Source organism: Aptenodytes patagonicus, chromosome 1, assembly GCF_965638725.1.
Source record: "Aptenodytes patagonicus chromosome 1, bAptPat1.pri.cur, whole genome shotgun sequence".
In the NCBI taxonomy this organism is placed as follows: Eukaryota; Metazoa; Chordata; class Aves; order Sphenisciformes; family Spheniscidae; genus Aptenodytes; species Aptenodytes patagonicus.
In genome coordinates this window covers 75,037,494-75,064,727 of record NC_134949.1, presented here as the reverse complement: position 1 = coordinate 75,064,727, position 27,234 = coordinate 75,037,494, and the positions used below count along the sequence as shown (strand labels likewise).

At 38.1% G+C, this 27,234-nt stretch overlaps 1 protein-coding gene across 22 annotated transcripts in view; it reads right to left on the bottom strand.

Annotated features, from left to right (window-relative positions):
• The window catches only part of SOX5 (SRY-box transcription factor 5), a 660,386-nt gene that overhangs the window by 256,521 nt on the left and 376,631 nt on the right, over positions 1-27,234 (bottom strand). For 18 of the 22 annotated variants that reach the window (XM_076342769.1, XM_076342759.1, XM_076342734.1 and 15 more), the window contains one exon: positions 5,429-5,660. In XM_076342769.1, coding sequence (XP_076198884.1) covers positions 5,429-5,659 — 231 coding nt within the window. In that variant the 5' untranslated portion in view covers position 5,660. The remainder of the gene's footprint in view (positions 1-5,428; positions 5,661-27,234) is intronic. The other 4 variants (XM_076342833.1, XM_076342841.1, XM_076342850.1 and 1 more) reach the window with 1 other exon arrangement.

Sequence of the window (27,234 nt, the reverse complement as noted above, 5' to 3'; positions counted from 1 at the left end):
AGATACCAGAGGCATCAAAGCTTTTTCTGGCTCCATCGTGACTGGATCTCAATAACTGTATAGAGTTTTCTAGGGTCTGGACTAAATGATGCAGTAGGCAACTTCTACAGCTTTTGATGGGTCCTGTTTAAGTCGTCTTTTTTTGTTCCCTTTCCTAATAGCCCGCAGAGTCATTCTCTGAAACGGTGCAAGTGTAAAGATTGAAAAGATCAAACTCTGATACAAGCCTGAAATCATATCTGTGGAAACTGCTTTCATGTGCTACTTTTGTGATAACATTTATAATTCAATGTTTGTAACAATGCAATTTCATGATCTTATAAATATCAATTTACCATTAAGAGAGGAAGGAAAGAACATCAAAAAAAGACAAATGCAAACTTACCACCTTTTCTGCTGTTTTAATTGAACTAGTCTTGTTCAGATAAGCCTGTCTATCTCTTACAAAAACAACAGTTTATAGTTTAAACTGTGAAATTGTGTGTGTGTGTGTGTGTGTGTGTGTGTGTGTTGTAATTATGGTGCCTGCTAACAATTTCATACTGCCACATTGCACATATGGCTTCCAAGCTAGCTTTATCTGAATCTTTGTGAATCTATTCTCCGTGCTATTAAACTGAGCACATTCCACATCGTTCAAAAGTAATTACACTTTTGTCTAGAGTGTAGGAGACTGCTCTCCCCAAACAATGAAATTCTCATTATTAGAGCTGGCACAATAACGGCACTGGTGTTCACAACACTGTGCATTGTACCATCACAATAACTTATCCTAAGCTTGATGCACAAAGGTACACTGGAAATTAAAATTTCTCTAAAATCACTGTGGTTTTTTTTTTTTAATAGGCATTCTTTAGCTCAGTATAATTAGAGTCCTATTTGACTTTTTAAAAAGCTATATGCATTCAGATTTCCATTCTCTTTGCAACTTCTGAATACTAGCTAAGTTCTCTAGCCACATGTTGTTCTGATCCAATACTATTCACGTGCTGATGACCCCAGACCGACTGGTGAAGTGCAGGCCAGGATGTATGTGGTAAGAGCATTCAAACGCAGCATTAAACAACCTTTTATTTTGGACAAGTGGAGGAAAAGCATGAAGCAATGTGTCGGTAAGCTCTTTGACCAGTAGTACTGTTATTCTTAATATGACCAAAATTTCTGTATATTATTCCCAAGTTACAGAGGAATAACTTCATTCACCACAGAAATGCAACATTTTTTAGCGTGAAGCAATGAAGCTATTTAACAGTGCACTGTAATATTACCTATCAATTTAAAGCATTGCTGATAATGAATTCTAAATCTCACTGAAAGTGCAGGACAAATGTGGGCTAGCAGTGCAGTCACGCAGTTTGGAACAACTGGACAGTGGCAAAATTACACCTTACCAGTCTGATCTTTTGGTCAGAACTTAATTTTTTTTTAATCTCATCCAGCATTTGATTGATATTCTACAGTTAAGAAGAATGGTCAAATTTGACCACAGTATACCATGCCCGTGGTATACTTCAATCAGTGCTTTTAGCCTTGACATCTCTTATTTTCAGAAATTAGCACACAGACACTGCTGGTGAGAACAGTAGTCTTGAGAGGTGGCAAAAGCAACAAGGTAAGGCAGACAAATAGAAATAAATAAAACAAACCCTCGTAACGTAGATGAGCTAACAACTATCTGTGCTATCCAAATACTGTAGCCTTAACAGGTTTCTTCAAAAGAGGTATTGACTGATACTGTAATCCTCAAGTGTTTCCTCGCTAAGCTTATGGCCTGCTACAAACATCCTAAGGGGACCTTCAGATATATTCTAGGTCAAATGATTTGTCTTGTATTTTCTTCTGAGCTTTTGGTTTAAGTCTGATAAATTATTGTTTCTTTTCTTATCAGTGGAAGAGCTTTCCTATTTACAGTAAGTATCTAGTTTCTTCTATCAAGAGGAAGACAGTTTGGGATAGAGTTACCCCTAACTTTCACAGAACCACAGAACGGTTGAGGTTGGAAGGGACCTCTGGAGGTCATCTGGTCCAATCCCCTGCTCAAGCAGGGCCACCTAGAGCCAGTTGCCCAGGATCGTGTCCAGACGGCTTTTGAATATCTCCAAGGATGGAGACTCACAACCTCCCTGGGCAACCTGTTGCTGTGCTCAGTCACCCTCACAGTAAAAAGCGTTTCCTGATGTTCAGATGGAGTCTCCTGCGCTTCAGTTTGTGCCCACTGCACGAAACTTTCTCCAGCTGTAGTTCCAGCATCCTCAGAAATACCCTGGTCATTTCGATGGGAAGATGGATTTTGCAGCTTTTTGCCAATTTTGGTTAGGTTTGAAGATTTCTTTCTAGGGATTTTGCCCTCCTTGTATAAAAATTTACCCAGCATTCCAAGCTGTGTCTCTAAGTTGGCAGTTGTTACAACTTGGTAAAGTGCAACAGGGTAAATTTTCAAAAGTCTAAATTGGGTAAACTGTTGAGTTATCACTCTGTTGCAATCAGCCCTTTACCTTAAGGATCCTAGGATGTCCCAGCTGGCAGGACTTGTAAAAGGAAGCACAGCTGGAAGTAACCTATGAAACAGAGGATCAATTAGCAGCTAGAAAAGTGAGGCCAAGAAATTGATTCTCAAGGTTGAAATTGTTTTCCTAACTGTCCCTTCATGACCCAGTGCTGAGAGGCGGAGTATGAGGAGACAGGGACAGCTGTGGTGAGAAGAAGAATTCAGCTACGCAGCCTACCGATGAGACAAAGCTGTGTAATTCCATACCTTTTCCAGATCCCTTGGCTGTGGTTCTCTTCTGCTGAGGTTGTTCCCTAAGCCAAATGGGTGTTGTACATGTAAGCTAACACAGAAAGATCTCTCTGGATCTATACCATGTCCATGTAAGAATCCCTTCAGAGAAGAGCCTTAGCCAACAATCATGCACAAAACAGTATGGTTTAGAGGGGTGCAGCAGAGTGACACACTACGTGATTTCAGACCGGCTGTATGTCTGATCCTGTCTTATTGGACATTGGAGAGATCTGTAAAGGTGTACCCTGCTAAGGACAGCATGTGGCTGCAAAATGAGAACTCCATAGTCACTTGCAGACTCAGTTAGTAGGTGTAGTAGTACAGCTGACAAGCTATTAAGAAGTGTGAAGCACACTGCTGGAGCTTTATCAATAAAACTGTATTGGACCGCACTGTGTGGTGGTGTATGCACATGTGCGCACACCTGGATTTGCTTCCCACAGACTATAAAATAGCACAGAATGTCAATTCAAACAGTACAAAAATTACCTCTGTAATGCTACCAAAGTGAGTACTCTTTGAGAATGACTTTCATAACTGCTAATCACCCAAACTGAAGTAATCTAAAAGTTATCCCAAGCACTAGGTTCAGTTGCTTCCTTCTTATAATTACATACCACAACAGCAGAGGGAGTGATTATGTGTATTTTACTCAGTTACACTGATCACTTCCTTCTTTCTGGAGACACATAGGCCACATCCTTTCTGACCTACCAGGATGATGATTTTTACAAGACACTCCTCATATTACGAAAATGACACATTCATACAAACTGGCAATTTTCTTAAATATGTATGAAGACAAAACCAGTCCCTACAACCTCCCAAACATGCTTCAGATAAGCCTACAGCATCTCACTACTACAGCAAAACTGTCTGAAACATGCAATAATTCAGTATCTTGTATTATAAAGAGACAGAACACACTGTTTTGACATCACATTAAATATAGCCTTCATAGCAGGAAGTCACACTAGATGATCAGCTAAACTTCTTGGTCTTAAAAACTATAAATGAATAAAGAAGTTAGTTAAAATCACTTAAAGAGCAGTTAAGTGTTTCAATAAGGTGTAGTTAAAATACTCCTGCTGGGCTCCTTAGAAGACAATGAGTTTTTATTTCACTAGGGTCTGATTCTACACTACTGGTGTCATCATAAGTTTATCTATTGACTTAAATGTTGTCAGGAATAACCCCTTATCTTCAATACACTCTCTTAAAATAAGCCAAAACACAGCAAAGCTCGTACACCAGTTACATAACCTGTTAACAGCCCATTGGCTGGAACTGTATATTAATGAATTACATCTCCATAAAACATATGATAGAGGATGAGAAGTAAACAAGCTAGAAAAAGATAATGACATATCTGCCCATGAGTAATTTTTCCAAAGACGTTCTTTCTTCATTTAAAGTTGCAATAGCAAAGTAAAATTAAATATTCCAAACCACTGTTTGAACTTAAGCATTAGACCAAAAAGGAAGAAAAACGGATTTGGATCAGTGAGTTATTTTGTCTAGGAGAGCAGCTTCAGTGAATATCTGGTGACTTGGTCCTATGAGAAATAATAATCTCTAAGGCTTTTTACTTAGGGCTTGTTACATATGCGTAATGAGCTGTAAGGGCTTAAATACCACTATGGAGCTGTTACAGGCTTTTATGAGAATACACTATCACCTATTTTGCAATGGCTTTTTAAAAGCCTTCAAATATGCAGGTCCATTCATTATCTTCACTTAAAGTGAAATTGTCACTGCCCTTGTCAAAGTGGGGGTCTAACAGAAAAGTTACAGTCAATTTGTAAACAGGCAAGAGCTGTGTAAGTGTGTTCACAACAGACAGCTTTGCTGAGGTGCCTAAATCCTGGGGTTTCAATGCCTTTCCCTGCACCTTTCAACCTTTACAAAAATGTATCACGGTACTCTGCACGAAGGGCCCAAACGTGTCACGTTACAATAGTGACACTACAATACTAGTGAGGAACACAGCATTGCTTTTTGTTTGTTTGCTTTTAGATAAAGCCAGTTCTGGACTTTCAGTGGGCTGCTAAACGTAATGAGTTCAGTGCACTGTGTCATTTGTAAAGTGCACAAAAAGGTGGGAATTCACAAATGAAAAAGTGGTAGGCTGACTTAATTCCGTAAGCACAGCAAACTTTCTTGTAGGTATCTGTGGCATGTGAAATACACATCACACGTGAATTTTTAAAACCAGCAAAATCCAAAGTTGCTTTTTTTACCCTTTATACAGACTTTCATGCCTTACTATTGCATAAACTTGGCATTGGGGTGATATTTCAGACACCATGCCAAACATGACTCTCACTTACAGTGTTCCAAAACCATTTACTGTTTGCTGAACACATACAGTTCAAATTCACATCACTGTAGCTAAAAATTTTTAGCACCCTAAATGCCAGCAGGCAAAGGTGAGGAAAAGTGGAGTTTGCACTGCAAGTGATTTAGCATTTGTAGTGGAGGGTGAAGGCAGTCCAGCTAGGTCAAAGCTTTCACATTATTGTAGCATGTTCTGTACGTGTAACTGTGCATTGTATACTCCATAAAGTACAGATCTGGATGCCAAACTACTGTAGAGGCAGAATTCAAAGAATGGATGTAAGCACAATAGACCATTAGCAAACCTACCATTGTGTTGTGCTGAGAAGTGGGAGTCCTATGGCCACAGTTCTCTTGCGTCAGCAGAGAAACTGGCTGAAATTCCTCAGAGTGAGGCTTGTTGGGAAAACTCACATGCAAGGGAAGGTGAAAGGCTGGGAGCCCGTCACTCTCCTCTTCTCCCACTTTCTGTCTGCTTGTCACCATGGCTACCTCTCCATCTGCTTCCCCATACGGAGAGGCTGGTCGCTTGGAAGACATCCTGGAAGGAACAAAAGAGGAGGAAATAATGAAACCTCCAAATAAATCCTTAATGCCGTCATTGTGTGGTTAGGGGCCATTGTAACAGAAATGCCTTTTTTGTGCTGGCAGAGAGCAGGAAACCATCCAAATACCACTGCAAAGCATACACAATTGGGAACAATGGCCAAGCAGGTAGCAACAGAACAGTGGCTTGTTTGTTGTGAGAATAATACACTAATATAGAACTCTCTTGTATTCGGGCTTCTTAAACATGAAAATTCACCTAAGAAGACTGTATAATGAAATGCAATTCCTTTAAAAAAATACCCATCTGGTTTTGCATTTGCAAGAGACTGTAAGAAGATAGAATGTCTCCCGATACAAGCTATTGTCAGCTTAGCTTTTAAGGAATAATCATCCGCATGTATTTAACTGTAACTGATAAAAAAATAAAGTAAAATAAAATAAAATAAACTTGCTAGCAAGCCAAAATGTCTGTGTTTATTAAACTTCACCCACGTGAACAACAAAGTGTTATAGTCATGTTGCAAGAATCTTTTCAGGTTTGCAGATCTGGGATAGTTAAGCAGTTAAACATTTAGACATTAATAATCTAAACTTTTTGACAACACAAATTCAGGGTTGTACTAAGTGAACGAAGATTTGCTATCAAGATACCCTATACTTCCTTCCTATAGCCAGATCAGGAAAAAATACATATAAATGTAATTTACATCTATATCTATATAAGAAAGGGTACACAAGTAAGATACATAGAGTACACATTGTAAAAATCACACACAAATCTTGACTTAAAATTCAGACCCACATTCCAAAATTTTTGAGACTGTCTGGTATCACTGTTCTGGTAGCACGCATGTATCTTCAACTTTTAGAAAGACTGAAAGAATCCTTATGCCATTGGAAAATCCAGTTTTCATCCAAACCAGGCACTACTGAAAATCATACAGGACAGTCTGAACCCAGAACATTTTTTCAGCTTGGTCTTCAAAATAGAGGGGTCCAGTGAAGTATTAAAATGCAGATGACTTCTGGGATTAATTACAGCAACATTGTTCATGAAAATCACGGTATGTGCATAGATGGCATAATGGGCCACTGTGCTAAGCAGGGGCACCTGTAATAAGGAGTGGAATGAGAAATAAGAAATCCTATAGGCATAATCAAAAGAAGAAAAGAAAGAAAAAGAGAGAAATATTTCACAGAAAATAAGACGTTATGAACAAGGAAACTGAAGACTACTGTGTGTAAAAGTTGAAAAGATGGGTTGAAGTAATACTGCTCCTCCTCAAAAATCTAGTATTTATGATTCTAATTACCCCATTTTGATTTTCCACTTCACAGTTAAAGGACTGCATTTCAAAAGCCCAGCAGCCTCTTGAACCATGTGTGGGGCTGCTGTGAGGTGGAGCATGTCCATACGATTTGGCATATTGAGCACGAAATGGTTCTTAGCAGCAGTCAACTGGGTCTGAAAACAAACAGTGACTTTAAACAGCCCTTTGTTAGGACTTACTTTGTTTCTAATGATCTCATTTCGAGTTTGCCTCCTGAGCCAAGTTAGATTATATTTAAAAAAAAAAAACAAACCACCACCAAAAAACCACAACAAAAAAACCTCTCAGACAAAAAAATCCCTACCAGAACCTATACTCAGCTGCACATCGTCTGTTCTGAACACCACCTATTGCCTGTACACAGAGATGCAATCTGTATTTTCTATTAATGTTTGACTTAGTCCAACAGACTAACACTTCATACATCCTACCTGAATTCTGTCTTCTAGGCTTTCCCACCTACGTGTCTGCAGCGAAGCATATGTATAAAGACAGAGATCACCAGATAGACTCTTACTGGCAGTTTTCTACTAGCCTACAGAATTCAGCATTTTACAGCTATGTTTGACATGACAGATCCCAAGTTTTTCTTCTGCAGAAACCATGCAACCCCTTCCTGAAGTTAATGTGAATTATTCATATTCTGCACTGCACCGCACCAAGATACACACTTGCTATTGATTCTGAGTATAACATTTTGGTTACTCATTCCAACGCTGCCTTAATAGAAGCTTGGGTTTTTACAAAATCTCTCTTTCTGAAAATCAGCACTAAGCGGTTGTCTCAATTTTGGCAAACAAAAAGGGAGGGACACAAAATCATTAGTCAATTATTCCACAGTAATGTTCTATATGTTAGGACATTTATATTTGATGAGATGACTGAAAATATTGTAAACCATCTACAAAACTCCACTACAATTCACTTTGACAATACAATATAGAGAGAGGATGCCTTGCTTTGTATTGATGATTTGTGTTATGTACTATATACCCAAGTTGTGTTAAAAACTCCTACTGCTGTTAACCCAGAATAACCCAGATTCTGCCACATTGCTTCACAAGGAGAGTTTGACTATCATGTTGAAGTAAAGCTCTTCTGCTAACTTTGTAAGTGAATATACGGTTTCCTCTACTGTGTTCAGTTAGTGTGCTGCAGATCATCATCGCCTTCTGCTTGTCACTGTTCCCAACAGGGATGATACCATTTTCTGCAGGGAATTTATAAAAACAGGCAAGGAAGGCAATAGAGGTGACCACCTCCATGCACTAGGAATAACAGAGATTATTATGGTTTTGATCTAAAATGAAAACCTATGGGTTGGACTGTAGGCCAACCTACAGTGCTACTAGAGAGGGAAGAAGGAACTTTTTCCTTCCTCACACAGCTCTTATAACATCCAGTTTCAATTACAAGCCATGTGCTCATCATAATGCTAGAAAGCTAAGAAATTGCTAAAATAGCTAAGGTGGTGAAGTTACAGATCTAAACTGCATTAGTCTTCCAAGTGACTAGGACACACAAAGAAACAGATGCACAACCCTAGGTAAAGGTCACACAGCTCAGGCAATGACTGCCATTTGTTTTCAGGCAGCTCTGTCCATAGCCAACACGAGTTAGGCATAATCTGGCCTTTCAGAAATCTCATCATCCCCTTTAGCATCAAACACAAACATCACAGTTTCACAGAAATTACTTACTCCTTATGAACATCTGGGAAATTTCCACAAGACAATGCAAGATTTAAATAAATAAATAAATCCATATCTACTTTTGGAAATGTCTTCCAAAAGGACAGTAACTATCAAAGCCTATAGCAGCAAAGGATCAAATCACTGATAGGTTCACGAGCAGAAAACAACATGATACAAGATAAATTCATTCACAGATGGTCTTTCATTATTTCTACAGCTTTATTGGTCCCTTTTCTGAATTTGTAATGCTCCCACACCCCATATCCTTGAATCCTCTTCTTTTCATACATCTTCATTTTCCTACTGAGCTAATACTAGGTCTTAAGAGATTCCATATCCGAGATGCAAGTAGTGTTCTCATTATAAACAATAAGTAAAGGGAAACAGCTAAATTCTGAGTAACAACGTTATCTGAAACTGAGCTCTTTTAAACAGGTCTAGGACTAATGAAGGACTGGAATTATCCCATCTTAACAAAGGACTGCAAACATCCTGGATCTACCCTCAATGATAACATGTCAGTTTACAACTTACATGACTTCAAGATCTTTTCCTCAAACTAGTTTAAACTCAGAAGGGTTTTCAATTACACCCCTCTGAAAGAAGGTTTACAATGAGGGAGGAAACATCAGTTTCCTCAAACATCAACTTATGGATAGGATTAAAAAAACCCCAACAAAACCTCAAGATATAACTCAGAAAAGTAGCAATACCATGGACCAGATTCTGAATCTGAAAGGGTGTCTCTGCAGGTGAAATCCGTTGCAACTTAAGACTTGCAAGAACAGTTGCATTTTGAACTGTCATTAATCATTTCTACTGAATATAAATAGCTAAATAGTAATTTTTTAGACAACCTAAATCTGCAAAGTTCAGACACAGTAGGACACAGGCAGTACTCAGCCCACTGTAGAGACACATTGGAGTTATGAAACGTATCCCCATACTTGATTTTTATCAGTGGTTACGATGGAACTGAAGATTTAGTTTTGGTGATGAATTCAAATTCAACCCGATTTCTTGTAAAGGGACTCTTTTTTCTGTTTTTGGAAAGGCTTCTTAATATGCAGAAATTGCAGTAAAAACATGCCTTTTGTTAAATTTTCATTAAGTAAATGCTTTTCCTGGTAGCAAGAATGTTTTTTTCAGGGAAGTAAAATCTCACTCTTCTAACTCACTCTTATCCCACAAATATTTGATGCGATTCATCTTACAATAGCTTCTCCACGTATTTCTTTACTCCCCTTCAATTTACAACAGACTCTTTGTAGGCTTAAACTGATACCCTGTGTCTATTGATCTCAGTGTTTTTGGACTGACTTCAGCATGGCTGGATTTTCCCACTGGAGAGAGTAAGAGCTACACTGCGTCCACATGAATTGTTTTCTCATGCCATCTACAAGTATTGGTTCCACCCAAATAATTTCAGGCTACAAAATAACATTATTTTGTTTGGATTTTTTCCCCCTTGAGTTCGGTGCCTCACAAAAGTGATCCTTCCACAGCTCTATTTTTTTTTATTATTATTATTTTTAACAGAACTTAAGTGTTCCCCACTACATTTCCATTTGTTCATGGGTTTTGATTCATTTCATACGTGATTGTATACCCAAAATAAATCTGAAATGGTATCCAGTATTCAAGGAGATAGTGCCCTCTAGCACACAACCAGCATCCATCCCAATTTGATTGCTCGTGCCATAAAATTTCATAAATTTTATGTCATAAAACTCTAATCTTGTTACATTAAACAAAATAGCTCAGAAACATTTCAGATACCCACAAAAGCTTTTGGAGAAATGGCTTATCCGTGTCTTCAAAAGTGACAAACACAGATGCGTCAGGAGAAAAAGATATGAGGCCATAAATCTTAACTAGTTGGGAGTTAATTAAGGGATTCATCAATCATTACATAGCTCACCCCATACATACACAAGCAAAATCCCATCAGCTGCCACAACCTACAGCAATCTACAGGTTAAAAACTCCCAAAGTCCCTCTGTTCTGACTATTTATAAATGACTTTGTATAATCTAGCATTAAGACCTGTAATTATAAAACAGCATTAAAACAGGCCTGCATAGTTATGGATAATTATAGTTCGTACACTTTTTAAAGAAATAAAAAGCTTTTCCATTCAAACACAGGCTTCGCCTTTTTGACAGCTCCAAGTCCACAGGATGTAGAGAGATGATTTAAACTGTATGTCAAAATTTTGACTGTGCAAGACTTTCTTTTTTTCCCTTATCAAGAGAGGCATTGTTGTTTTCTCACCATAACTAGGCGTGACAGCGCCTGACTGGAGTCGCATAGCCAGTTTCTGAATCGGCATGAAAATGTTCACCTCTTGAGTTTCTCTGGCAGCTATAAACTAAGTCTTTCTCATGGGTAGAGCTTAAATCACTCGGCCCCATACATCGGAGACAGGCACAGAGCTGCACTCTGAAGAGATGCACAAGGACAAGACGAGCAGATCTGATCCTCCAGCAGCAGTGTGGAGAGTCATTCCAGCTACCAAGAGCATCAGGAATTTACTCGCTAACACGGCCTGATTCCAAACCAAATGCTATACGCTAAACTAGTCCCACGAACTTCAATGGGACTCAGGCTGACTCTCTTCCTGATCTGCAGGGATATTTCCCTCTAATTGAAGTACGTGTTGGAAATCTGCAGACTCTGCTTTTCTACAGGAAATACTTACGATTACAGACAGCAGCAATATTACATATATTTAATGTGTAAGCATACACACACACATATAGATGCACAAACATAAGCTTATCCAAAATGTCAGCAATACATCTGCCTCATCTCTGATCGTGTTTAGTACTAATAAAACAGTTCGTATTCCCAGGTTTATTGAAGCTATGATGTCTCTACAGACAGTCCAAGCAAAAGGTGCTAGTTAATACTAATGACTGTCTCCATTCCATTTTGGCCCCAAATTCATTCATTATTTATGTACACTGAATAACTAGTACCTTTAAAACAACAACTCTGTTCATTTTGACAGGATTACTTGTGTTATAAGGTATTACTCAACATGAGTAAGGGTGGCAGACTCCCACACTCTGTCCCACTGGGAACTGCAAGCCCAACTTGTTTCTACACATACCACTAAAAACAGACTTCACTTGGCAATATCTTTGAGTCATTTACAGCCTGGTTTGGAATTCTTTACTCAAGTAATTTTACAATTAAAAAAGAAAAAAGAAGCAAACATCTCTAATCTGCTAATCAATAAAAAACGTGCATGAAACGTGCTCTCATCTGTCACTCACACTGAGATGGAGTAACTGTTAATTATTACTTTCTAAGATCATATCAATCAGCCATCTTTTAAAACGCACATATGCTACAAATAAGTTGTGTTATTCGAAAAGGGTTTTGGTGAACAAGTCACTTTTGTTAATACAAACCAAGATCACTGGCATAACCTGTGTAACATTTCTGTGCAGTTGTCTATTATTATAGCTGCCACAAGTAATCCTATGGTTAAGGACACCCAATAATTTCCATTTCACCCAACTCACTTTCTCCCTTTTGCTTTCCAAATTTCCTCCCTGTATAGGGTGACTTTAACAATTTTTTTTTTAGTCCATCAGTTTAGAAGATTCTGAATATAAAATGGGCAAGGAATATGCTCTGTTTTAAAGTTTGCATTTTAAAGTATAGTATAGTATAGTGAAGTATCAGCAGATTGGCTGATAAACCTGGTATTCCACATATCGTGGAAACTGTTTTTTGAATAAAGGTACTGTTCAAAATTCCAGTGGTAAATGGTTTCATTTTGACAAGTTTTGAAACTCTCAAATAAGACAGTTGTTACAATTGTTGTCTTTCAATAAAACGTTAACAAAAACCTTGTAAAATTTCTTTTTTTCATAGAAAAATGAAAAAAACCCAACTTTCTATAAACTCTGTGCTCTCAACTAAAAATTTATCATCTCCATTTTCTTGCATTTGCAAGGAACTTATGCATGAAAAACCACTGTAAAATCAAGTCTAGGAAAAATACATTGTGGAAAAAAGTTAATATTGAATGTTCCCAACGTGCGTTATGCAAAGATTTTCATTGACCTTTTGAAGCAGGTAACTGGGAAAGATTCTTTGTGCATGACTAAGTTGTTTCATAAAATACTCTAGCCTGAAACAAACCAACCTTCAGTCAAACCAGAATTTGTAAGGTGATGAAGGAACTCCTATCAAGATACTATATTCTATTACTGCAAAGAATATTACCTAATTCTTTTGTAGATCTCATACAGGACTCTGCATTATTGTCCTTGTTTTGTACAGTAACTAGTAGGTGTCAAGCAGGAACATTTAGTGATTTAACCAAAGACACACATTCAAAATCAGCTTTAGCATGAGAATCTGTATCCTATTTTTGTTTGGTACCTTCCAACCTCGTAAGCCTTTTGTTTTTCACTAGTCTGTATGTCAACTAAAAGAGCCAAAAATCTAACAGTATGTTTATAAACCAGAAACTACAGGATCAGATCTACTTCTGCTGAAAAGCATGTTTCTAAAAGATCAAACTTCAAAACCTGGATTTTTTGAGAATTTCTCAAAACCAGAAGAGGCGTGTAGTGAAAATGTGGTTACGGTACAGGCAACATACAACCATAATGGTGCAGTGTCAAAGACGATGAGCATCTATCAGCACAAACTCTGAAACAGCAGGATGCAGTCATTGTTGATGTTTCAAGTAAACTGAGCCTGATCACTGGCTTCTTTCATGCAAAAGACTCTGCTTGGATGATTTTGAATTAAATCCACAAGCTCATTTATTTTCCAGTGCATCCTCAAATTAACTCTGGCTTCCTTTCCCCCCACCCCCCAACCTTTCAGAAATGTACCTTCCCCCACTCTTCAGCTCCTCATACATCTTGCTTTTTTACTTTTTATTATTATTTTACATATGTCCTCATGTCACAGCAGAAATGGCAGAGGTTTGGGTTTATTTTCATGTAAAGTTTTAGGAACTGCTCACTGCTCAAAGTACTATCGCAATCACTATGACATTAGGTAATCATCACTCTTCTGCCCGCTGAACTACAAAGAGGGATCTAGTCAAATAATTAGAGGTTTCAGGCCTTGAAATTTCACTGTACAAACTAATACTTGAAAATGACAGAAAATAAGTCAGTCAGTCTCCAGACGCTGAGTGGGAGAGCTGTGCTGCATGCTACAAGGAAGCCATACATCACACACAGACGTGCATACCTAATTTCCATTGACATTGAGTGAAATGAAGGCAAGGAGTTGAAAAAGCTTTAAAATTATGACAATTATGAATGACTTACTTATTACAAAGAAATTTGAGGAAGCACGGGCTCATTCTGAAAAGTTAGCTAATATTAAAACTTTTGCAATTTAGGGAGCTTATTCTTGGTCATTCATAGTCTTTGTCTAATCAAGCTGACATAAAATTTTCTTCAAACATTATTAAATGATGAATTACTTTCAGTAGAATCAACATTAATAATAAGAATTCTCTCCCAAAAGATGCCAAGATTTCAGTACGAGAAGCCATTCTTTTGATTGAGTTCTCAGTAAAATGACACAGCTTTTCCCCACTCTTCCATCATGCCACTGCTCAGTAATGGGAGTGCCAAGGAAACAGCTATCGAGCTTCAAGCCCCCTCTCCTTTCCCCCTCTTTCCTTACTTACATTTCAAACTCAACAAATGGAATTTTTCTTTTTTTTTTTTTTTTTTTTAAAAAAACAACATTCCCTCACCAGAGTTTGTGTACAATCACAAACAAACCAGAAACAAGGAATTAAATAAAAAAGTATCTTTTTTTTCCCCACTTCACTCTGAATTTCCCTACTGGTAAGTTCAGAATAATAAGTTTATATTGCATGTACGTTTGCTTCTAATACACGTACATAGAATTACACTTACAAAATAATTTTCAAGATACCCACTGATGCTTACGCATCTGAACTTACAGTATCATTCTACCATTATTATATAAACTCCTGCTCCAACCATCACTCGCATACACATTTGCATCATGTCTATCACTTTATTAAAAAATGCAAATTAACTCAGGAACACATAAGCACATACATCCATACGTATACTATATGTTTCCTGGTAAAACTGATCATGCTAGTAAAGTATGTATGCATATCCATTCATAGCTTGAACTCGCATCGCTGAAATATTGGGCCTCTAAGTAACTTTAGTAGGAGAAGAACTGGGGCCTCAGAGAACCTGTATGTACCTTTAAGAATTACAGGCACAATGAAACATTTTTTGTGTCTGTGTGTATGAAAAAATATACTTAGGCAGAGCAATGTCTCTAATGGATGTAAACATTTTCTTTCCAACAGGTTAATTCCAGCTGCCTAGAATTTTTTTTTTTTCGTTCATATGCATGTGTGTGCTCCCCCCTTTTTGGAGGGTTTATACATGACAGGTGCATTCTTGGCCCAGGAACAAATAATCCTGGAGAGCCTGAGAAAGAAAAATCAAACCAAACTTGAAGATAAAATGACAGTGAATAAATACATTATTGCTTTTCTATTATGTTAAAAAAACAAAAACACAAAAAATTTTGAACATTTATAATGTCTAAGCAATTTGAGGTAGAATTTTCAAAGCTGAAAAGAGATTGTTCCAAAGCCCAGATGTTGCCTTTCAGAAACTAGTGAAAATTGCTGCCTCTGAAAATTACTCTGAAATACAAATAGAGTAAACCAAAAATTGTTTAAATAAAAATAATTTTACTCAGATATACTGATATTCCAAAAGAGAAGATTAACTTTTTTCAAGCATTCAGGTGGTTTTGCACTCCTATCTCCTACTTCAGATTATCTGCAGGGTCATGCCTTCTCTGCAGATGACTGCATGAGGGATAAACCAGAAAAAGTTTACGGTATGATGTGAGGGCTCCTGCTTCACTCACTGTGCCTATTGTACACAAGTCTTTGGTCGTCTTGTGAAAGGTTGACAGTTGTTGTATTGTTTTCCCAGTTTTTATTCATAAAACCGTAAGAACTAAAAATCTACATTAACAAATGTGTGGTGTAATCGCCCATCATAGCACATGTCCATTCACTCGCAGTAGTACTGTACGAGCCACTTACTTCTGTGATTTTCTGATTTCTGAACATCCGTGTTCAGTTTAGAGCGTGACTGAACACTTCTCAAAACTGTTGCTTGCACATACTAACATGCTTCCTCACCGCTGTAACGGTGCATGTAGGTAAGTGGATTGACTTCAGCTCTCCACTGTCTAAAAGCTGATTTTTTGCTTTATCTGATTCAAGAAATGCCTGTCAAATTTCAGGAGAAAGAACAATCATAAACAGCTGATAATTACCCAGCTTACCAAACATTAACCCTAGATATTGCTGGAGCTGTTAGCTAAGAAAAATAGAGCTGTTAGTCATATAACACATGTATACCCTTGCACAAACAAACGCATATTGGTATGCGAAGTAAAAACAAATCCACAAATATGAAAATGAGAGACCATTCTAAACAGACAACCTACCTTTAGGACCATAAGGAGTCTCAAATTTTACTTTAGAAAGGCTGCAGTGGCAGGCACTGAAACACCATCGCAAAAAGATGTCCACTTCAAAAATCTTTGGGAGTTGGGGGGTGGGGTGAAAAGGAGGAGAAAACCCCTGAAACCAGTATCTTTCCCTCCAGGGAAACTCGGAGGATGTCTGCCGTTCACCCTTCCATAGGTACTTTGTCTACCTTCATGTCTGTTGTTCAACAGCGATTCCCATCCAGCTCCACAAAGACCCAGCTGTATAAACCAATGCTGTCAAAGAACACAGTTAAGGGATGGATAAAACAGGGAGGGGTGTCTAACATGCTGACCACTGACTGAGCTCGCAAGGATAAAGAAGCCTTGATGGAGAGAAGTAATCATCCATTGCTGTTTGTTTATTTTACCTCCTCCACCACATACTGGAACCTTTTTTGTTTTTTCCATTACCAAAACCATCCCCCACTGAGAGGCCTTTGTGATCTAAAAGGGGCAGAGCCCCTCTTAACACCGGCAAGTTTATGTAGGCAGATTCATTCAAACACATCTTAAAATAAACATTTGGCTCTTCCCCTACATCACACTGTCCACACACTGCCTTCAAACACACTTAAAAAAAAAAAATCACCATTAAAATGCTCTTGCCTAGAACTGTTTTTACTGAGATGTGTTAAAACAATTTAGCAGTCTAAGGCACATATTGCCATGGAGGTCCAACTTCAGATGAGAGCTATAGTCTTCTGAAAAAAATAAATATACATTACAGTAAAGTAAACCTGGCTGCTATTGCCATAACAAGTGGTATAATAGCTTTCTTGAAAAGACTTCTTCCATCAAAACCCTTCTTCCCACTGGGGATACACCTAATTATATTATAAGTGAATCTGAATCCAGATGTTCAGATCTAAAACGTATGTCACAAGTATTAGGAGGAAAATGACCACTGCGTGGAGAACGAGGCATTCAAAGGGCACCGCTGGCCCTGAAGGGAGTGACGACCTTCAGATTCCTTCAGGTGTAAGAGGTGTAGGTGCTGAGCATCTTAGAAAATTAACTTACCTGTTAAACAAAAATGAACAACCAAACTTCCTTACTTCCCACTCTTTTTTTTATTCTACACTCCCCACACATACACCGCTTTTTTGTTTTTTCTATCTACGTGGATTTGGCACTGAGAACAATCCAAGCGTGAATCCCCATAAAAAGTTAGTGCACAGGCAACAGAAAGTGGATCTCCCAGAAAGCCTTTTGATGTATCTGAAGATGATACTGAAAGAACACTTCTCTATTGGAAAAGGATGCCCAGTCACTCCATGGGCTACCTACTACAACTGAAGTAATTGACTAGGAATAATTATAGTCACATTAAACTAGGACATTGAGAAAAATCATGGATTCATTTGTGTCAGACATTAACAAACACCTCCGTATCACAGGCTGATGATCAGCTATGTTTTCAAGGTTACCAGCCTGAACTGGATACAAAATGCAACAAGAAAGGTCCGCTGTCCAATTTTTAATTTCAACAAGGTAATAAATAGCTTTTGATTTGAGTAAGTAGTCATCTGGCAAGCTCTACAGTTGTTTGAATGACACCTAGGATACAGGACTGGTTGACTGATGAAATACATCACAGAAATTTAATTCTGCAGTATAGCAACATCCTTCGGCACTGAGCATTGCCGAAAAAGCACAAACATTGAAACTATGACCAGGTAGTTTACTGCTGAATACCCTCTCTGCCTCCGTATGAGCTACGAAACCAGGACACAACATTAAGAATTCAGAAGATGGCAAATTCCCCTGTGACCCCACATAATTTGTTGAATCTTTCCAGCTCCCAGTTTTTCTATTTCTACGTAAGAGATGAGAACGTTTAAATGCCGTTCTAAAAAGCTCTGCAAGCTGTGATTTTTTAAAGAAAACATTTTATTGGTGATCGTTGTTTGTATTACTTGCTTGTATCGTTAATTTGCCTGATGGTTTGGCGCATACTGACACATAAGCAAGGGCAAAAATTAAGTACTCTATTCAGCTACTGTATTTTGAAACTGCAAAACTAAGTTTCTTCATACAGTCCTGCCAACAGATCCTAATAATAATTTTTTTTTTTTTTTACCTATTGACTATATTTATGTAAAAATCTATTCATCTTTCTTTTCTGGGCAGTGATAATGCAAAAGCAAAAGGAAAAAAAAAAAAAAAAAAAAATCACCAAAACCCACAAAACCAAAACCCAACCAAAAAACCCTAAACGAAAAACCAGCATTTAGCAGGAGAATGTCACTGAATCTTTTTCAGTACACTGTCCAGTTTCACTGGATCCCCTTCTCTGTCCTTCACACAAGAAGAAAACTTACCCCTTTCCAGGTAATGCCATGGTAATTTACAATTACTGAGCGCTTTTTACTAAGAAAAACTACTTTAAAGGAATCTCACATACCTTCATCATGAAATACTAATGGCAACACCCATTTCACAGATGAACTGTTACAGACACCAGTTTGGTTCTTGTTCACCCACAGAACTGCCCAGTACTGGCACCCAAGTGCAAGTCAGAGCTCTAACCCACCCTCCCGCAGCACATCAGGGCCAAATTCAGACAGCAAGCCGCAAGCTCCGATTTCCAGTTTCCTCTATTATGCAGTAGCTCTGATGATAATTCCTCAGTACAATGAGAATGAAGCACACTGCATTCATCAAACGCACCATCAAGATAATGATGGAAAGCTAAAACCAGCCCCCCATTCCAACCTCTGCCCTGGATAACTGATTATAAAGGCATACTAAAAAGACATAACTCCCTAGAAAGGGTACTTTCTGTATTACTGTAACTTGTATCTAGCCACCCGTCCCTTCATTCACAAACAAAGCAAAGATCCTTCTGTTTAGTTTTTCTCTCTTTTAAATGGCTCACACAGGTGTACCAGATTTTAAGCTTTAAAAATGTCAACCATAAAATAAAGTCTCAAAAACATAAAACTAATGCTAGGGGACATTTTTAACCAACAGCATACTTCTGGTTCCACTAATCTACTCGCAAGATGGACCAAGCATACAGCTGTACACTGGGATTCCCGGCTGGCATTTTTAAGAGACTGCAAACCCCCCCTTGTAAAAGAGCTCATCAGAGGTACAAAGGTTTTTTCCTTTCTCTCCTCCTCTCTTCTCACCCCCATCTCCACCCTTGCTTTAGAGGGGGAAGATCAGAAAGTACAGCTGTTACCAGGCCTTTACACCCCTATCCCCCTTTTCCTCTACTACCCCCCACCCCCACCCCATATGTCATGGATACAACGCACAAGCCAGATTCATAAAGATATTAAAGTGCCAAAAACATGGACTCTGTCTTTCTGTAAGAGATCTTCAAATATGCTTCCAATGTTAAGATACCTACACACTTCTGAAAATCTGACTAGGAGCCCATCTATGTCTCTAAACACCTACATACCTCTACAAACCTCATCCTACTTCTCTCCTTTCCTTTATACAATTTACTAGAGAGCTTTCTATGCTTGCACTACTCTTTTCATCCTTAAAAGCACTTACAAATACTAATTACTCTTCACATATCCCTTCTGTGAAGTAAATAAGGATTATTATCCCCTCTGAAGTAAATACGGATTACTAACTCCTTTTTACAGACTGAGGAAATACAGAAGAGGATTTTAAGTGGTCTGCACACCACAATGTAAAGAGACGATATTGAAGCATGGATTAAGATACAGAAGTTCTCCATCCCGTGCTCAGACCATGACAGTCTAAATCTTACTCTTCTATTTGCAAATGATACTCTTAGCCCAATTGTTTCTATCTGCTGGCTGATGATCAAATATTTAATGTATGCCATAAAATGAAAATATGAACTCTACAGCAGTGCCTCTTATTTGTCATGCCCCATTACTTAGACCGGGTGGTAACATGCGCCCATATGATGGTTTTCAATTTTATTATAGTCTCTATTTGCTCACTCACTTAAGATGTTTAAAGAAGAGTTGTATGGATTATCAGACAGTCTGAAAAGTTCAGTTCAGAGCTCTTCAAACACATTCATTTTCATCTTATTAGCACAAGTAAAGTAAAAGCCTTAGGCAGGTAATTTACCATCCAGTTTATCCAAAGGGACTTCTAAAGGAAAAGTCAACCTTTGTAAATTGTTTGTGATAATCTCCAAATTGATCATTAATTATCAGCTGCTAGTAAGTGTTTCTTCCATCAGCAGCACTGTGAAAATAATGCATTTCTCAGAAAATCTACCATTGTTGTTATTGCCACCTGTGTAATCAGCCATTATTAAAACCAGCAAAGTTACATAGCAGGCAGCAGCCTCGCTAAGTGAATCCTGTCCAGCAACTCCATTTTCCAGGCAGTTTAAAAATTAGTTATCCACCAACAGGAAAGCTTTCATTATTAATGTTATATTTTATATTCTATACCTTCCCACATATAGTAGCAGTTACAATTAATTTAGACCCATTCAACTGCGCTTCATAAAGCACACATTGTTCTGTACTGCCAAACTCAAGCTGATGTACAGAAACTTCATTTTCTCTTGTGCAGTTTTCTGATTTTCTTCCACTAGAAGGGAATGCTTACAATCTAACAGTAAAAATCTAGAAAGATCTTCCCATGCGTCATTTGTGAAAAAGAACTCGGGAAGAGATAGCTGCAAGTAAAGCAGATTAGAGTTAGCTGCCCTCAGGTCCACGTCGCACAGAAACAGAGGGGGACCTTTTTGTACAAGAGACTGCTTGTCAAAACGCAGTTGAGCCTTGATATAAATTTTTGACCAATGCTTTCCAGAATTGCTGGGCATGATACACTACTCACCATTTTCAGAACTTTGGGCAATAATATGAACAATGTATGACATCCGACATTCTCACAGTTCCTATTTTAACTCCATCGAACTTAATGGGTAGTCGCCAGTTAAGTTTCCTGGAGCAGCCTTGGATGTCATGTGCCTTGCATCTCCAGTGGGATCAAACACACCTGACAAATCGTATTTTGAGAACCTATTTCACCAACCAGGAAACCCAACCATGACAGCAATAAACGGCAAGCCTGGCGACTACTTAATTGTGTATTGTCACACACACCGTAGTTTAAGGAAGCAAAGAATTAACATCAGAGGGAAGACACAGGCAGGTAATGAAAACTTTTGGAAATGTAGTATCCTTGAAAAAAGCTGTATGATTACAAAGCATGTGACTGTATTTTTCTTTAAAAATGGTTTACAGGTAAAAAAAAAATGAACAGGAGAAGTGCTCACCACCACGGGTTGTAGGTATAACACAGCAGCAGCTGAAGCCTTTTACATTTGAGAATGGCAGTCCCAGCAGCACTGTAATATTTTTGTAATAGATGAAATGCAGGATAATTCTACATATGTGCAACCACGTCATCTTTAACATACAAACACACAGAGCAAAAGAGTTTCGTACACATCAGAGGACTGACTGCTCACTGGGTTTGTGACCCAGGTCCATCGGCAGCGACTCCACAGCGAGTCCTGATGATTCCAAATGCAACGGGATTACAGTTGCAAAGATAGAAAAACGCAACAGTACCACAGCTGAAAGAAGACCCATCCCTCAAAGACAGTTTTGCTCAGCTTCTCTCAAATTCATATAATTTAGGCATACAATTGTAGCACAGAATCTTTTAAATAATGTATATGAAAATTCTAGTTCAAAGGGCAGGAAGTCTGAAATGGAATAGTCTCTTACAGAGACATGAGATGCAATTCTGCTAAAAACAAAGGGAATAGACTTGTATTTTCTTCAGTGAGGTAGTGCCAATGAATGGGCCACTGCTCTTGAGGGAGCCTGAGCTTTAAATACTGCCATCTTCAGCAAAGAAAACAAAGGGATCCAAGCTATTAAGGTGCAATTCTGTTCTAGCCAGAGGCAATGTCAAATGACACCTCCTCACTAAACAGTCCTGAGCGTTGCATGCACTGAGTCATGTACATCTTTTTTTTGTTTGTTTCATTTTCTGATTTGAGGCCTCTTTACTACTACTTTCCTAAGTCCTGCAGAACCAATTACTCCACAGGCCACTGAAGAGCATTTCATTCTACTCACATACCACAGAATAACGTACTAATTGCAGAATCAGATTTAACCCCCCCTGGGATCTGCGTAACTTACTTCCAAGATCTATCCTGACTGTGAGAGGCACAAAATATACATTTTGCAGAAAGGCAGGTATCTTCAGGAGAAGAATTTAACCTGCAGAATTTGAATGTTGATCACCATCCAAGAGCATGAGAGAACTTAGCCTGACTGTCAGATCCCGGGCTAAACTTGTAGGACTGAAAATTAAAAAACGCACTCAAAGGTGCAACCAAAACACAATTTAGGGAGAGAAAATAAATCCTGTGATGTCATTTATAGCTAGTTCTTTTCAGTAGAACTACACTAAGACTCTCAATGCGTGCTCAATAGTGGAAGCAAGACTTATCATCAGTAAACAATTTAATAATCCGGTTACATAAGCAGTAACAATTCCTTGGCTGGTAATGAACAATATGATATCAAAGTTGTCATCTCCTAAATAGAATCTTGGTTGATTTTCTGTACATGAGTAGTCCTGATTAATTCAATTGTGTCCTCAGTGTGTTTAGTGCCTGTGTAGATACAGGAGAAGAGAGTCTTGCAAAGGCCTCTCTGAGGATTGAGCGAGCTTTGAAATTCTAACTTGGGCAATGTTATATGAAATAGAATCCAGCTTACTTGCCAGGAAGCAATAAAAGCGAACTCAGTGAGACTGCTCATGTGAATATATCTTAGCAGAATCAGGGCCCGCTCCAGCCATAAGGGAGGATAAACTTAAATAAAGCATTTCAGTATAACCATTCTTTCAGCAGTCTTTAGTCTGTATTAGTAGCTAACATCTGAGGAAAGGAAAGGTTTGCTGCTTGGCAATAGTGTGGTGTTAATGTAACACAATCTGTTAAATGAAAAAGCAAAATTAATTCCAATTTGGTGTCTTCACATTTCACACTCCAGAGACTCTTACGGACTGAATGAAAGACAAGAAGGGGTAGGGAAAATTTAGTGAATTTTTCCAATCTGAGTCGTCTATTTCTTTGCATTTCACCTAATTAAGTCAAGAGGCAATCTGAGGGAAAAATAAAGAAAGGTGTCTTATTTATGTAGGTATTTCTTAACGTGTGCCTACAACAGCATAAGTAAAATCTGTCTCTGTCCATCTTTCACTGCCTGCTCCCCCTCTTTCCCTTGTCCTCTCCACAATTCAAATGTTTAGCCTTACTTCATCCTCACAGCAAGGAATGGATTAAGCAGAATTACTTACTGCTATGCCAATTAAGGAGGAATTAATTACAACTTTGCCTCCTGTCCCTCTAAGGCTGCAAGTTTGTCTACCAAAACAAATCTGAATGTAGCTAAGTGGAAAGCAGCAAACACTCAGGAGGACGCAGGTACTAAGTTTTCCTCTTGCTATATTCAAACCTCTGGCTGCAGTGGGGTGACTTAAAGTAAGTTTTTCTCTCCAGGCAAAAGCGTTGCACAACTAGGCTGTTGTACTCCTCGGTACTTCAATTCCCCAGGCGTGTAAAAGGGGACAGTAATAATACCTATTTGTCAGCAGCATTGTGCAAGTTAATCCCTTAATATTTGTAAAGCACCTTGAGATCTTAGCACAGAGGGCACAATAGAAGTACAAAGTGTTATCATCATTGTAATAAATTGGGGCATGTTCCAATTAGACTGTTTCTAGTGAACTCTCTCTGGACTTCGACTCAGGATGTCTTTGGCTTCTGGAGTTACATATACACTGTCCAAACCAAAAAACTGGAAAGCTACACAAGACTTTTTTCTTCAGCAGACCATTTCTTTCTTATTTATTTCTTTCTGAAGAAATACTTCTCCATACCACCCACCACCCACGTTCACTTCCAGGCTAATTATACTTTGAAAGACAACCAGCATAAAGATGATTATAGCATACTGAGTCAAGGGAAGGCCTAGTCAAATAAACATGATAACTTCCCTTGGTCCGTCTCTCACTTTTTTCCACTGGATGATGAATCCCAAAACCCATATAGCCACACACCTTAGAAAAGACTAAAACAACCTTTGTTTCCCTTTTTGCCACTCTGTACATTTCCAGCTGCACCCTCCCCAACCTATAAATTGCCAACGAAACCCTCCTGTTCACACTGGTTACAGAACAAAATGAAGCAATTCCAAATGACCCACCGCCACTACTTAAAAAAAAAAAAGGAATAAAAAAAATAAATCCAAGAACAAGAAGCGAGTGCCCAATATCAAGCCACCATCCGTTTACAATGCAAAAAGTAGGACAGAAGGCGGCTAGGTGTATCTCCCATATAAATTTACTTACGTAAGAAGTATTCCCCTTGTTCCCTCCCTTGCCATTCCTCCTCCTATTCCCTTTTTCACCCCACCACAAGATCGTGGATGTTCTGCAGACAAGCGTTTCATAGTGAGGTTGTATCACCTCAAAGAGTTAAAAGCTCCTTTTGACTTTAGCACCTTCTGAAGCGTGTGAGGAGGATGCCTAACCCCGCAAAGTTCTCAGCATTTTCAGCTGCCACCGATTCCAGCAGAAACTTTGCGCACTCCATTCGAGCTTTACAACATCAGGATAATAAATTACTATTATCTCTTTTTTAATTCATTTGTGGTGATTTTCTATAAACCCGTACCTTGTGAGTCTAACTGTTCTGCTTTGTTAGTCTCGTACTACCTATTGCATTATAAAAGGACATTCCTGTACAAACAGGATATAACCCTAAATATCTCTTTCTTGCACAGAATAAGTGTAATGCTGCATATTTAGATGAATCATCACATAAAGCAGAAAAAGAGATACCCAGAAAAAGTACCCTACTGACTTGACTAAAACATCTTTAGAGATGTTTTTGATATAATTTTTCTGAGATTGTATTTTTCCTTATAGTCTGGCTTTTTTAACACACCAAAAAGAGCCAGTATTTACCTAAAGCAAAATATTTTAGTTCAGTTCTTTGGCATTATTTATTCTAGTCCATTTGTCACATCTATATAGCTTGTATCATTATTGACACAGCTATATGAGTAATAACATGTATCATGCCTCTATCTTTCTGTACACAACTCACATAAAGAAGAATAGGGTAGTTCAGTCAAATGAATAATTTTTAAGGGTATACTTTCAAAAACCAGAAATCAATTGTTCATCACGGTAATTGACTGTGGTCATTCATTACATTCCTGCTCTAGATCCTCCTCTGCTTTAGAGGATACATGTCATAACAACAGGCATTACGAAAATAACTGCAGAAGTTTCAACCCTCTAAAAGATAAATATGTTAGAGTAGTCTTCTGCAATGTGTGATAAAAAGGAGATGAAAACAGTCACAGGAAAAAAGAGGATGAAGCAAACAACAGTGCTGGTTTGCTGGTATAGTGACATACTGTTCTAATACACCTCTTTTGGGACTTGTTTCTCATACAATCTGATAACATTTATCACCGGTGCTCTCTTGCAGCTGACTACTCCTAAACATTTAGAGGTTCTGGCTTGATTAGCTGAACACAATGGAAGACACCAAATGCAGACGAAGCAGAGTTTTTGAACTGAAGGACCCACATACCTAGCAGGCATACAAAATTGTCAAAATAGGATAACCAGCAGTTTTATACACCTAGAACTTTGGAGCGTCATGGCCGTATTGTGTTGCTTTAATTCTATTCCCTTAATAAACTAAAAAAAAAAAAAAAAAAAAAAAAAAAAAGCCATGATCCAAGCTTTCAGACTTAGTAATGCCCATTAACTAAAAAGGAATTAAAGAAGAAACAAAAATAGGTTGCATAAACAAAGAGGTAATCAAAAGTTCAAAAATTAATTTAAACCTCTCAGTCAGCATAGCTGGGAAACCCAGGCACTTAGCCTGTCCAGCTGAAGTGTGTAAAGGGAGAGTATGAATCTCTTTCTGTTTCTTACCTCCAGATTAGATGTTGAGAGGAGTCTGTGGTCTTCTTGCCTATCTAGATACTTAGATAGCCTTCAATGACTATACTATATAACCTGTAAGGTATTACCTATGTCCCACTCCTTATTCTACAATAGCATCCAGCAGCAATGTTATCTTTTAGTTAATATTGCCTCCATTTCACAGGAGAAAAAGAAAATATACATTCTAATTTGGATTATTAGCAATGTAAAATACATCCTACTACCAACCAAATGTAACACATAATAGTGATACTAAAAAAAAAAAAAGACTAAACTGTACTAAAATAGCCCAAAATCTATTATTTAATTGATGTCATGTACGCCCATTTCAGCTTTGCACAATTGCTTCTTCATTCCCGAAACATTAAATCAGTCCAAGGGGACTCCAAGCTATGCTGTATTTTCCATGTTTCACTTCAACAAAATATTACAAATACGTTACCATGTATCTGGGATTTTTTCTGCAATCATCATAACAAACCAATGTTTTCATAATGTCGCCACAAACCGCAGCTATTACCTCATACAAGAGCACAATGTTTTGGCAATGCAGTGCAAATAGTAGGAACAACTTCACCATCGTCTTCCAAAATAGTTCTTTGAACACATTTCCCAAAAAACAGTAGCAACAAAAGCTCTGTCACTTCATTCCTTCCCTCCACCATCTTGATGAATGAGAAGAAAGCAGTGAAACAAGCAGTGCCCTCTTCTATCTCCTTGTTCTTAAAAGGCTCTGGATCACAGTCATACACAGCTAAATCACACTGAAGTCAACAGGAAACATTCCAAGATGTGGACAAATCACATACATCATTTAACTTGAACACTCCAGAATAAGGCTTAAGAAAAATGGACTGTTTAATATCTGCCCACATGTTCTAACCAAGTCATGGGGAGGGCTGGGGCAACACCTAAATTATATCAAAAACATGAGTAGTACCCCATTTTAATGTGGAAATGACATTGTCTATTACAGCAGAAAAATATGAAGATAAGGTGAAAATTATTTTGTTAGTGTCCTGATCTTGTAGCA